This window comes from Chiloscyllium plagiosum, unplaced genomic scaffold (assembly GCF_037043375.1).
Source record: "Chiloscyllium plagiosum isolate Xiang-an unplaced genomic scaffold, Cpla_swu_hap1 HiC_scaffold_34, whole genome shotgun sequence".
Taxonomy (NCBI): Eukaryota; Metazoa; Chordata; class Chondrichthyes; order Orectolobiformes; family Hemiscylliidae; genus Chiloscyllium; species Chiloscyllium plagiosum.
Genome location: NW_028270172.1, coordinates 38,563,562 through 38,575,715, shown reverse-complemented (window position 1 = coordinate 38,575,715; position 12,154 = coordinate 38,563,562). Strand labels below are relative to the sequence as shown.

The window sequence follows — 12,154 nt, the reverse complement described above, 5'->3', positions numbered from 1 at the left end:
CACATAAATATATAATACTACAGCGAAGCATCCTTCAATAGTACATCTACATCCACATAGTCTAGTCAGATTCATGCCCAATATTATTAACGCATCTCAATTCTCTCGTTGAATAGATATATTCTAATAGAAAACTCTGGAGCTCCCTATATTGTAAAATCCACCAAATCTTTACACAGAGGTGCACATTCCACAACACTAGAAACAGAATTTTCCAATCCTTCGAAAATCAGAAGTCATATTTTTTCTTTCACTTCTGGCCAGGGGATATCCTGACATATCAGCAAATGAGCCAGATAAGGAAATGGCACCCAGCACTAATTATGATAGCATTGATAGCTGCCACAAGCTCTGAAAGATCCTAGTAAAATAATCTAGGGAAGTTGTCATTTCATCATGGCGCCTTCATATTACAACACTGACACGGAGGACAGAGGTACTGTACTGAGCAGTGCAGTAATACAAATGAAGAAAACTTTTATTCTCCCTTAACTTCAACACCAGACAGAAAGTACTCTGCAAATTCAACAGGGAAAACAAAATCCCAAGAATACACTAGAAAACAGATATTCCATTCCACAAAACAAAATATTAGAGTTTGCTGTAAGTACCTCAACACTGTCACAAAAACAAAGGGTATATGGTAATTTCCTTTTATTTATCCAAGTAAATAATTACACCCCTTATGCTCCTTTCATGTCCTTCCTTAAAAGGTCACTTTCAAATTTAGATACTAAATTACAACTGAGAAATATCTAAAAACAAACTCACCCAGAGAAATCTGTGGCCAACAGTCCATAATTAAAGATATATACTCTGCTAATTTGACACAGTGTGAGATAGCCCATTGCTGCTACAAATGAATATCTAAAAGAACAAGAAACACAAATGTACTGGAATTGTTATGATGTCACATATAATAAAAATAAATTATTGGGAAAGGTGGCTTTTGAGGAAATTGTTAGAGGAGGAGGGAAAAGTGGAGAGACTTAAATTACTCAAAGTCTTTATGGCAGAAAGCATAATGGTAGATGATGAAAAGCAGGGATGCCAAGTTACAGAAACCCACTGCAGCAGGTGTCACCAGGAGTAAAAATCCCAAATTGATTTTTTTTCATCCTAAACTCAGGGTTGCTGAAGCCAACTTGAGCAGCCTCTTCAACCACTGAGCCTTCAACTACAATTCAGGTCGTCTTGGTCTATATGACACAGACTATCACTGGGACAGTGTACAACTCTGAGTCACCAGGGTGTTAATACATTTTGCAAATGTTTGGACATGCACTAAGCTTAAATAGTTTCAATATCATTACTTCACCAACTTTTACACCATTGAATATGCAAACTTGCAGATATACACCTCACCTTATGTATGTACTAGTCAGTCTATTGCAAATTAAAACACAAAGTCAATTTTAATTTGATTTGTTCAGATCAAGCAAAGGTCAAAATAATGAAATTAATGTAGGGGATGGGAAGAGGTAAGGATGTGAAAGGGGAAGGCAGTGAGATTATAAGAAATAGGATTTATAATCATTTAGAAAGGAATAAGTTGATCAGGGATAGTCAGCACTGTTTTGTGAAGAGTAGGTCTTGCCTCACAAACCTTATCAAATTCTTTGAGAAGGTGACCAGACAGGTGGATGAGGGTAAAGTGGTTAATGTGGTGTATATGGATTTCAGTAAGGCGTTTGATAAAGTTCCCCATGGTAGGATATTGCACAAAATACAGAGGCATGGGACTGAGGAAATATGTACGTGCAGTAATGTAACTAAACAAAAAGGCAAGGATTCAGCCAAATGTATACGATTTTTTAAGCTAGGGAAGGCAAATATTTGTTTGTTAAAAAAAGATAAGTCAGATCCACCAGAGTGAAGGAAATCCATTAAAAACATGCAGATATTGCTGACGAGGCCAGCATTTATTACTTAACTCTAATTTCCCTGTGTGCTGTGTTCTTGTTTCAAAAACAGTACCAATGCTAAAAGAATGTTTTTATGGCACTATAATAGCAAAATACTGCAAAGGCTGACGACCTTAAATAAAAGCAGAAAATGCTGGAGAAGCTCAGCAGGTCTGGCAGCATCACAGATGATGGTCAGCTGCCTACTGTAACCACTATAGTCCTTCAGGTGCAGGGTCTCTCGCGGTACTGTTAGGAGAGAATTCCAGGATTTTGACCCAGTAGCAGTAAAGCAATAGAGTTATAACCCCAAATCAGGATGGTGTGTGACTCAAAGGAAGATTGAGATGTCAGTGGGGGAGCACTTTGGGCAACCATAATTCTATTAGTTTTAAAATTGAAAAGGATAGACAGGATCTAACAGCAGAAGTTCTAAACTGGAGGAAGGCCAATTTTGATGGTATTAGGCAAGAACTTTCGAAAGCTGATTGGAGGCAGATGTTCGCAGGTAAAGGGACAGCTGGAAAATGGAAAGCCTTCAAAAATGAGATAACAAAAGCTCAGAGACAGTATGTTCCTATTAGGGTGAAAGGAAAGGCTGGCAGATGCAGGGAATGCTGGATGACTAATGACATAGAGGTTTTGGTCAAGAAAAAGAAGGAAGAATGTGTCAGGTTTAGACAGCAGAGATTGAGCGAATCCTTAGGAGACTATAATGGCAGTAGGAGTATACTTAAGGGGGAAATCAGGAGGGCAAAAAGGGGACATGAGATAGAATTTGGCAAATAGAATTAAGGAGAGTCCACAGGGATTTTATGAAGACATCAAGAACAAAAAGGGTAACTAGGGAGAGAATAGGACCAGTCAAAGATCGGCAAGGCAGTCTATGTATGGAAAGGCAGGAGATAGGGAGATCCCAAAGGAGTATTTTGCATCAGTGTTTATTGTGGCGAAGGATATAAAAATACTGAATGTGGGGAAATAGATGGTGACATCTTGAAAAATGTCCATATTACAGAAGAGGAAGTGCTGGATGTCTTGAAACAACAAAAGGTGGATAAATCCCCATGACCTGTTCAGGTGTACCCTAAAATTCTGTTGGAAGCTAAGGAAGTGATTGCTGGACCACTCACTGACAGTCACAGGTGAGGTGCCGGAAGACTGGAGGTTGGCTAATGTGGTGCCATTATTTTAGAAAGGTGCTAAGAAAAAGCCAGGGAACCATTGGCCGGTGAGCCTGACATTGGTGGTGGGCAAGTTATTGGAGGGAATCCTGAGGGACAGGATTTACATATATTTGGATAGCCAAGGAGTGATTTGGGTTAATCAATATGGCTTTGTGCACAGGAAATCATGTCTCACTAACTTGATTGAGTTTTTTGAAGAAGTAATGAGGAGGATTGATGAAGGCAGAGCGGTGAACAGGATCTTACAGTGACTTCAGTAAAATGTTTAACAAGGTTCCTCATGACAGATTGGTTAGTAAGGTTAGATCATATGGAATACTGGGAGAACTTGCCATTTGGATACAGAACTAGCTTGAAGATAGAAGACAGAGGGTGGTGGTGGAGGATTGCTTTTCAAACTGGAGGCCTGTGACCAGTGGAGTGCCACAAGGATCGGTGCTGGTCCACTGCTTTTAGTCATTTATATAAGTGATTTGGATGCAAACATAGGAGGTATAGTTAGTAAATTTGCAGATGACACCAAAATTGAAGGTGCAATGGACAGCAAAGAAAGTTAACTCAGCGTACAATGGGTTCTTGATCAGATGGGCCAATGGGCCGAGGAGTGGCAGATGGAGCTTAATTTAGATAAATGTGAGGTGCTGCAGTTTGGAAAGGCAAATCAGGGCAGGGCTTATACACTTAATGGTAAGATCCTGCGGAGTGTTGTTGAACAAAGAGACCTTGGAGTTCAAGTTCATTGTTCCTTGAAAGTGGAGTCTCAGGTACATAGGATAGTGAAGAAGGTATTTAGTATGTTTTTTTTTATTGCTCAAAGCATTGAGTATCAGAGTTGGGAGGTCATGTTGCAGTTGTACGGGATATTGGTTAGGCCACTTTTGGAACATTGTGTGCAATTCTGATCTAAAGAGCAGATCACAGGACCAACACAACCCCTCGAAAACAGATTTATGGTCTATATGTTAAGTAAGGAAAATGTGGTTTATTTCAAACAAATAATTAAATCCAAAATGTGTCTATCTTAAATTTTCAAATTTATTTAAAACCTCAGCAGTATTTCCAAGTAGATGCCTTTGCTTCAGAAAACATTACACATATTGGGTTCTATACCTGTGAATGTTTGAGACGTTCGCTGTTATCATAATGCAGTAGCACAAAGAAACTTCCATAAAAATGTGTAATGAGTACCTGGAGAAAGAACAGCAAAACAAAGATTAGACACATGATTTCTAAGCCCAACTGAAAATAATTGCTCTTCACATTTTAACAACTATTACTTCATTTGCATTTTGGAAAACAGGTACAATAACAGATCCATAGAGCTCCAAGTTCTTTCTGCCATTAAATTAGATCATGGCTGACCAGGATCTTAAATTCATTTACTCTCCTAGTTTTGATATTCCTTAATGTCATTATTGAATAAATACTGAATATATACGAACAATAACACAGAAGCAGATAACTTGGCCCAGGACTCTGAATTCCCTTCGAGGCAGATGTCGTTCTAACCTTTTATATGAACAGTTATTCTCCTTTCCTTCACCTATTTAACATGACCTCTTAAATGTTAACATGATCCATGCTTCAATCATGTACTTTGGCAGAGAATTAGACAGCCTCTCACTACTTTCTTTTAAATCCTAACTCTAATTTTTTTCAGACCTTCAGAGGATATGGGCAGCATTGGCAAAGCCAACATTTGTTCCTTGTCCTAATTGCTCTTGAATTGAGTGGTTAGTTAGGGCATTTAAGAGTCAATCACACTGCAGTGGGTCTGGAGGCACATGTAGGCAAGATCAAATTTCCTTCCAAATGGACATTCATCAGATAAATGGGTTTTATGACAGTACGGTCGCTATCAGGCTGGCATTTAATTCCAGATTTTTAGTGATTATTTCTTGTCATTTGATGGTAGTTGGGAAGGTCACCATTACCAAGACTAACTTAATATTGCAGATTTATTAACTCATTCCAAATTCCAATCAGATGCGATAGAAAGATTTAAACCAGCATCCCCACAGCTTGAGCCTGGACCTCTAGGTTAGTAACTCAGTGGCATTATCATTAAACCACTATCTCCTCAGTGCAGTAAATTACTTGGATTTAATTTTATAACCAATGCCTTGTTCTACATACCTCTATATTACTGGAAATAATATGCTCTGTCAACTTTGCTGTCAATCTTACCTTCTTCTAACCCTTTCAGCTCTTTAAAATCCTCCTTGTCCACCACTCAGAATGCAGCCCTAGGTTTCTCACTGAGATATCAGCTTCTCCCTAGAGTCTGCATTAAATGCCTCATCTTCAATGATTTCATTCTCTACCTCAGCTCTATGGGTCCTCTAAATTCTTCATTCTCTTGTTCACTCTTCAACAAATATATTCTCCTACCTAAATTCCCAATCTCCCAATAGTGCAATGACCATCTCCAATTACTTTCTTGTATTACACCTTTCTGTGCCCTTCCTATCCCACCTCTTTCTGTATCCATTGCCGGATAACATCATTCAAACTAATTTTACAGTTCTCCTTTCAAGTTCAACCTTTTGGCCTTCCATTTATCACCATTCATTTGCAGCTTCTTCGATGATCTTCCCTCCTTCATAAGGTCAGAGTGAGTGTGGTTAACTCTGATTGCACAATTTTCAGCACCATTCGGGACTCCTCAGATACTGAAGCAGTCCACAATAAAATGCAACAAGGTCTGGATAATATCCAGGTTTGGACTGACACATGGCAAGTAACATTCATGCCCCACAAATACCAGAAAATGGCCATCTCCAATAAGAGACTTCTAATCACCACTCTTGGCATTCATTGGCTCCACTTCAACATAGTGAAGGTTACCATTGATCAGAACATCATCTGGACTCAAGGCATATGCACAGTAGCTACAAGAGCAGGTCAGAGATTAGGAAGACTGCTACAAGTAACTCATGTCCTCCTGACTCCCCAAAGCATATCCACCATCTACAAGGTACAAGTCAGAAGTGCGATGGAAACTCTATTTGTTGAGATGGGTGTCTCTAAGAACACTCAAGAAGCTAGACACCATCCAGGACAAAGCAGCCTGCTTGACTGGCACCACATCCACAAACATCCATTCCATTCACCACTAAAACTAAGGAGCAGCACTGTGTAATACCTACAAGGTGCAATTCAGAAATTCACTAAAGACCCTCAGACAGTACCTTCAAACCCACAATCACCTCCATCTTAAAGGAGGAGGACAGCAGATGCATGGGAACACCTCCATCTGTAAATTCCACTCCAAACCACTTATCATCCTGACTTGGAAATTTATCGCTGTTCCTTCACTGCCGCTGCGTCATATCCTGGCATTCTGTCCTTAAGGGACTATCTATAGCACATGGACTATGGACTACAGCGATTCAAGGCAGCTCACCAACACCTTCTCAAGGTCAACAAAGATGGGTAATAAATGCTAGCCAGTGATGCCTATGTCCAAAAGTCAAAACAAAAAATAATCCATTCCACAGTCATAGATATAACAGCACAGAAACAGACCCTTCGGTCAGACTCATCCACACTGAAATGGTGTTTTCTAAATAAATCTAGTCCCATTTGCCAGCATTTAGCCCATATCCTTCTAAACCCTTCCTATACATCTACCCATCCAGATGCCTTTTAAATGCTGTAATTGTACCAACCACCACCACTTCCTCTGGCAGCTCATTCCATACACGCACCACCAACTGTGTGAGAAAGTTGCCCCTTGGGTCCCTTTAAAATCTTTCCCTTTTCACCCTAAACCTATGCCTAGTTTTGGACTCCCCCACACCAGGGAAAAGACCTCATTTATTTACTCTATCTATGCCCATCATGATTTTATAAACCTCAAGAAGGTCACCCCTCAGCCTCTGACGCTCCAGGCAAAGAAGCCTATTCATCCTCTCCCTATAGCTCAAACCCTCCAAACCAAGTAACATCCTTGGAAATCTTTTCTGAAACCTTTCAAGTTTTACAACATCCCTCCTGTAGCAGGGAGACCAGAGTTGGACATAATATTCCAATAATGGCCTAACCATTGTCCTGCACAGCTGCAACACAACCTCCCAACCCCTGTACGAAATGCACTGACCAATAAAGGCAAACATACCAAATGCTTTCTTCACGAGCTGCGACTCCGCTTTCAAAGAACTATGAACCTCAAATCCAAGGCCTCTTTGTTCAGCAACACTCCCCAGGACCTTAGCATTAAGTCCTGCCCTGATATGTCATTCCAAAATGCAGCACCTCTTATTTATCTAAATTAATCTTCATCTGCCACTCCTTGGCCCATTGGCCCATCTGATCAAAATCTCATTGAACTCTTGAGGTAACTTTCTTTGCTCTCCACTTCACCTCCAATTTTAGTGTCATCTGCAACTTTACGAACGATACCTCCTATGTTCACATCCAAATAATTTATATAAATGACAAATACAAACATTGAAACTTTTGAATCTCTCATAAACAAGATATTTTGCCAATACATGCCTGATCCTAATTCAGTATCATTTTCTCTGCCAGCCCCAACTATTCCAGCCCAAGACCATCACCTCACATAAACCTTTGCACTTTCACCATGTTTATCTGAATCCATATTCTTTTCTCTCTTCCTTCACCTCAGTATGGAAACTGTGTCAATACACTTCCAAGCCCCACACTCAAATTCCCTGCACAAGTCTCTTCATTTGCACACCTCGCTTTCTGCCTTCAAGGCCCTCTCTTAAAAAAAACTCCATTCTTGGACCAAGTAGCCATCCGTTGAAACTTTATTGCTGGAACAGCACAGCAGGTCAGGCAGCATCCAGGGAACAGGAGATTCGACGTTTCGGGCACAGGCCCTTCTTCAGGAATGAGCAGAGAGTGTTCAGCAGGAGAAGATAAAAGGTAGGGAGGAGGGACTTGGAGGAGGGGAGTTGGAAATGTGATAGGTGGAAAGAGGTCAAGGTGAGGGTGATAGGTCGGAGTAGGATGGAGGCGGAGAGGTCAAGAAGAAGACTGCAGGTCAGGAAGGCGGTGCCGGGCTGGAGGGATCCGGCTGAGACAAGGTGGGGGGAGGGGGGATGAAGAAACTGGTGAAGTCCAAGTTCATCCCCTGCGGTTGGAGGGTTCCCAGTCGGAAGATAAGACGCTCCTCCTCCGACCGTCGGGTTGTTGTGGTTTGGCGGTGGATGAGTCCAATGACCTGCATATCCTCGGTGGAGTGGGAGGGGGAGTTGAAATGCTGTGCCACAGGTTGGTTGGGTTGGTTCGTCCGGGTGGCCCAGAGGTGCTCTCTGAATCGCTCCGCAAGTAGGCGGCCTGTCTCCCCAATATAGAGGAGGCCACACCGGCTGCAGTAGATGATGTGGGTGGAGGTGCAGGTGAATCTGTGGCGGATATGGAAGTTTCCCTTGGGGCCTTGGAGAGAAGTGAGGGGGGAGGTGAGGGCGCAAGTGTTGCACCTCCTGCGGTTGCAAGGGAAGGTGCCGGGAGTGGAGGTTGGGTCGGTGGGGGGTGTGGATCTGACAAGGGAGTCGCGGAGGGAGTGGTCTCTACGGAAAGCTGATAGGGGAGGGGAGGGAAATATATCCTTGGTGCTGGGGTCTGTTTGGAGGTGGCGGAAGTGACGGCGGATGATGCGCTGTACATGGAGATTGGTGGGGTGGTAGGTGAGGACCAGTGGGGTTCTGTCCTGGTGGCGGTTGGAGGGGCGGGGCTCAAGGGCGGAGGAGCGGGAAGTGGAGGAGATGCGGTGGAGGGCACCGTCGACCACGTCGGGGGGGAAGTTGCGGTCCTTGAAGAAGGAGGCCATCTGTGTTGTACGTATTTTGAACTGGTCCTCCTGGGAGCAGATGCGGCGGAGACGAAGGAATTGGGAGAATGGGATGGCGTTTTTACAGGGGGCAGGATGGGAGGAGGTGTAGTCCAGGTAGCTGTGGGAGTCGGTTGGTTTGTAGTAGATGTCCGTGTTGATTCGGTCGCCTGAGATAGAAACAGAAAGGTCTAGGAAGGGGAGGGAGGAGTCCGAGACTGTCCAGGTGAATTTGAGGTCGGGGTGGAAGGTGTTAGTGTAGTGGATGAACTGTTCAACCTCCTTGTGGGAGCACGAGGCGGCGCCGATACAGTCATCGATGTAGCGAAGAAAAAGATGGGGGATGGGCCAGTGTAGTTGCGGAAGATGGATTGTTCCACATACCCTACGAAGAGGCAGGCATAGCTGGGGCCCATGCGGGTGCCCATGGCTACTCCTTTTGTTTGGAGAAAGTGGGAGGATTGGAAAGAAAAGTTGTTCAGGGTGAGGACCAGTTCGGTCAGTCGGTGGAAGGGTACTGGGTGGTACGGCGGGAAAGGAAGAAGCGGAGTGCTTTGAGTCCTTCGTGATGGGGGATGGAGGTGTACAGGGACTGGATGTCCATGGTGAAGATGAGGCGTTGGGGACCGGGGAAGCGGAAATCCTGGAGGAGGTGGAGGGCGTGGGTGGTGTCATGAACGTAGGTGGGGAGTTCTTGGACTAATGGGGACAGGACCGTGTCGAGGTATGCCATCCCTCTATTAACTTCTTCCCTGGCTAAGGGTTGGACTTGCACTCTTCTATGGACAGGAAGCCCCAGCTACAAGTGCTGACGATCAATTTGACTGACTGACCACTTTACAGATCTCAGGAGTAGGTGTTTCTCAGACTGGAAGGAGGCTCTAGGAAGAAGATTATGGTGATGGGAGACAGATTGGTACTGGGCCCTATCACAGGGTCCAGGGAAAAGAGCTCCCAGTGCACTGGCTCTTGCTGGTGCACAGCACTGTCACTCTGTATGCAGACCAGTGTCTGTTACTTTCGGCCTTTGCCCTTTTGCTGAGCTGAGTTGAGCCAGTCAGATCATGCACTGCTGCTACCGAGGGTCATTCCAGAGCAGAGCTGACAACACGATGACTGTGGGAGCTAGAACGCATAGTTCGTGTGTTGGAACAGAATTCAGGGGACAGGGGTTCTGATTACTGCCTTACCTGAGCCGCATAGGGTAAGGAGTAGTTGCTGCCACTGGCAATTGGGCTTCCTCTTTGACTAGCTGTACAGTAAGATGAGTGCCTGTTGTGAGAAGAAGGTGGGTGATGGCTAGATGGGATGATAAGCCCAGAGTGAGGAGGTCACAAGGGATTTTGAAGTGCGAGCAGCAGCGGAGGTAGGACAAACTCGAAAGACTGCGGATAAGGAGCGGGAGCAGTGGAGGAAGTGACGAGGACCAGAGGGGTAGCTGGGAAGGTAAGCAGTGAGCATAAAGACTCACCCTTCAACGCCAACGGCCATTTTAAGTGCGAGCAGCAGCAGAGGTAGGACGAACTCGGAAGACTGCAGATAAGGTAAGGCAGTTTTTATTAAAATTACTTACCGATAGCGGGCAGCGGTCTTTTTCACTTTCACAGAAGGAGCGGGAGCAGCGGAGGAAGTGACGGGGACCAGAAGGTAAGCAGTGACTATAAATACTCACCCTTCGATGCCAACGGCCATTTTAAGTGCGAGCAGCAGCGGAGAAGGAGCGGGAGCAGCGGAGGAAGTGACGTGGACGGGAGGGGCAGCCGGGAAGGAGAGCAGTGACCATATATATCAGCAAGGCGGCTAAACCTGAGACTCTACTACTGTCGTGTCTCCCACCCGCCCTCCTCCTCTAACCTAGTTAATAATTAGGAAGAGTGGGAGCGACAACCAGGGGACTGCCGGTAATATATCTGGGCAATGGCTGAACCCGAGACACTATACGTGTTGTGTCTCCCACCCGCACCCCCTCCTCTAACCAAAAATAGGACTCTGGTTTGTTAAGGTAAGGATTTTCTATTTCTTTATCAGTGAATGGTTAAAAATTTACTTTTTATGGTTTATCTATTAATTGGTTTTTAGAAAAAGACTATAGCAGAGAGGTATCAGAAAGTATTTTAACTCAAACCTATACAAAGTAATAAAGTAATTAACTAAGCAAAGATGGTTGGGCAGGTGATGTGCTGTAGCTGTATGATGTGGGAGCAGGCTGATCCCATTGTGAATGGCAGTGACCACATCTGCAGCAAGTGTTGGTTGCTGAAAGAACTCCGGCTCAGAGTTGATGATCTGGAATCTGAGCTTGAAACACTCAGGCACATCCGGGAGGGGAGAGTTACCTGGACGCTTTGTTTCAGGAGGCAGTCACACCTGGGAGATTAAGTAATTCACATTCAGTTAGTGATCAGGGACATCAGAGTGTGACTGTATGTGAGGCAGACAGGGGGAACTTGAGTTCAGGAGCCTCAGCCCTTGACCTTGTCCAACAGGTATGAGATTCTTGCTCCCTATACAGATGAGGAAAAGAGATCTGGACAGGATGAGCCAGCTGACCACGGCACCATGGTGCAGAAGGCCATTCAAGAGGGGGGAGCAAAAAGACAAGTAGTTATTATAGGGGATTCTATAATTAGGGGGACAGATATTATCCTATGGAAGCTGGATCGGGAATCTCGCATGGTGTGTTGCCTGCCCGGTTTGAAAGAATATTGGAGCGGGAGGGGGAGGATCCAGTTATTGTGGTCCACGTTGGGACTAACAACATAGGCAAAGCTATGGTGGAGTACCTGTTTGGGGATTATCAAGCACTAGGAAGGAAATTGAAGTACAGGTCCTCAAGGGTCATAATCTCCGGATTACTGCCCGAGCCATGTGCCAATTGGCATAGGGATAAGAAAATTAGGGAAGTAAACTCGTGGCTAAGGGATTGGTGTGGGTAAGAGGGATTCCATTTCATGGGGCATTGGCATCAGTTTTGGAACCGGGGGGATCTGTACCGTTGGGACGGTCTCCACCTGAACCGATCTGGTACCAATGTTCTAGCGAAGAAGATAAATAGGGTGGTCAGTAGGACTTTAAACTTCTGAGTTAGAGAGGGGGGGGGGGGGGGGGGGGGGGGGGGAGGGAAAGTGAAAGCGACAGGGAGTATGGAATTAAATAGAAAGATAAGCAGGAGGATAGCATGTATGCAGGTGGATTTAACCTTGAGGCAGATTAGGAATGCAACAAAAAGGAAGGATAACTTAGGACATCTTATGACTTCC

At 44.4% G+C, this 12,154-nt stretch overlaps 1 protein-coding gene across 5 annotated transcripts in view; it reads right to left on the bottom strand.

Moving 5' to 3' along the window:
* Window positions 1–12,154, bottom strand: part of mboat1 (membrane bound O-acyltransferase domain containing 1) — a 130,644-nt gene that overhangs the window by 71,392 nt on the left and 47,098 nt on the right. For 4 of the 5 annotated variants that reach the window (XM_043719158.2, XM_043719160.2, XM_043719161.2 and 1 more), the window contains 2 exons: window positions 4,202–4,279; window positions 772–867 (listed from right to left, as the gene is read on the bottom strand). In XM_043719158.2, coding sequence (XP_043575093.1) covers window positions 772–867; window positions 4,202–4,279 — 174 coding nt within the window. The remainder of the gene's footprint in view (window positions 1–771; window positions 868–4,201; window positions 4,280–12,154) is intronic. The other variant, XM_043719159.2, reaches the window with a different exon arrangement.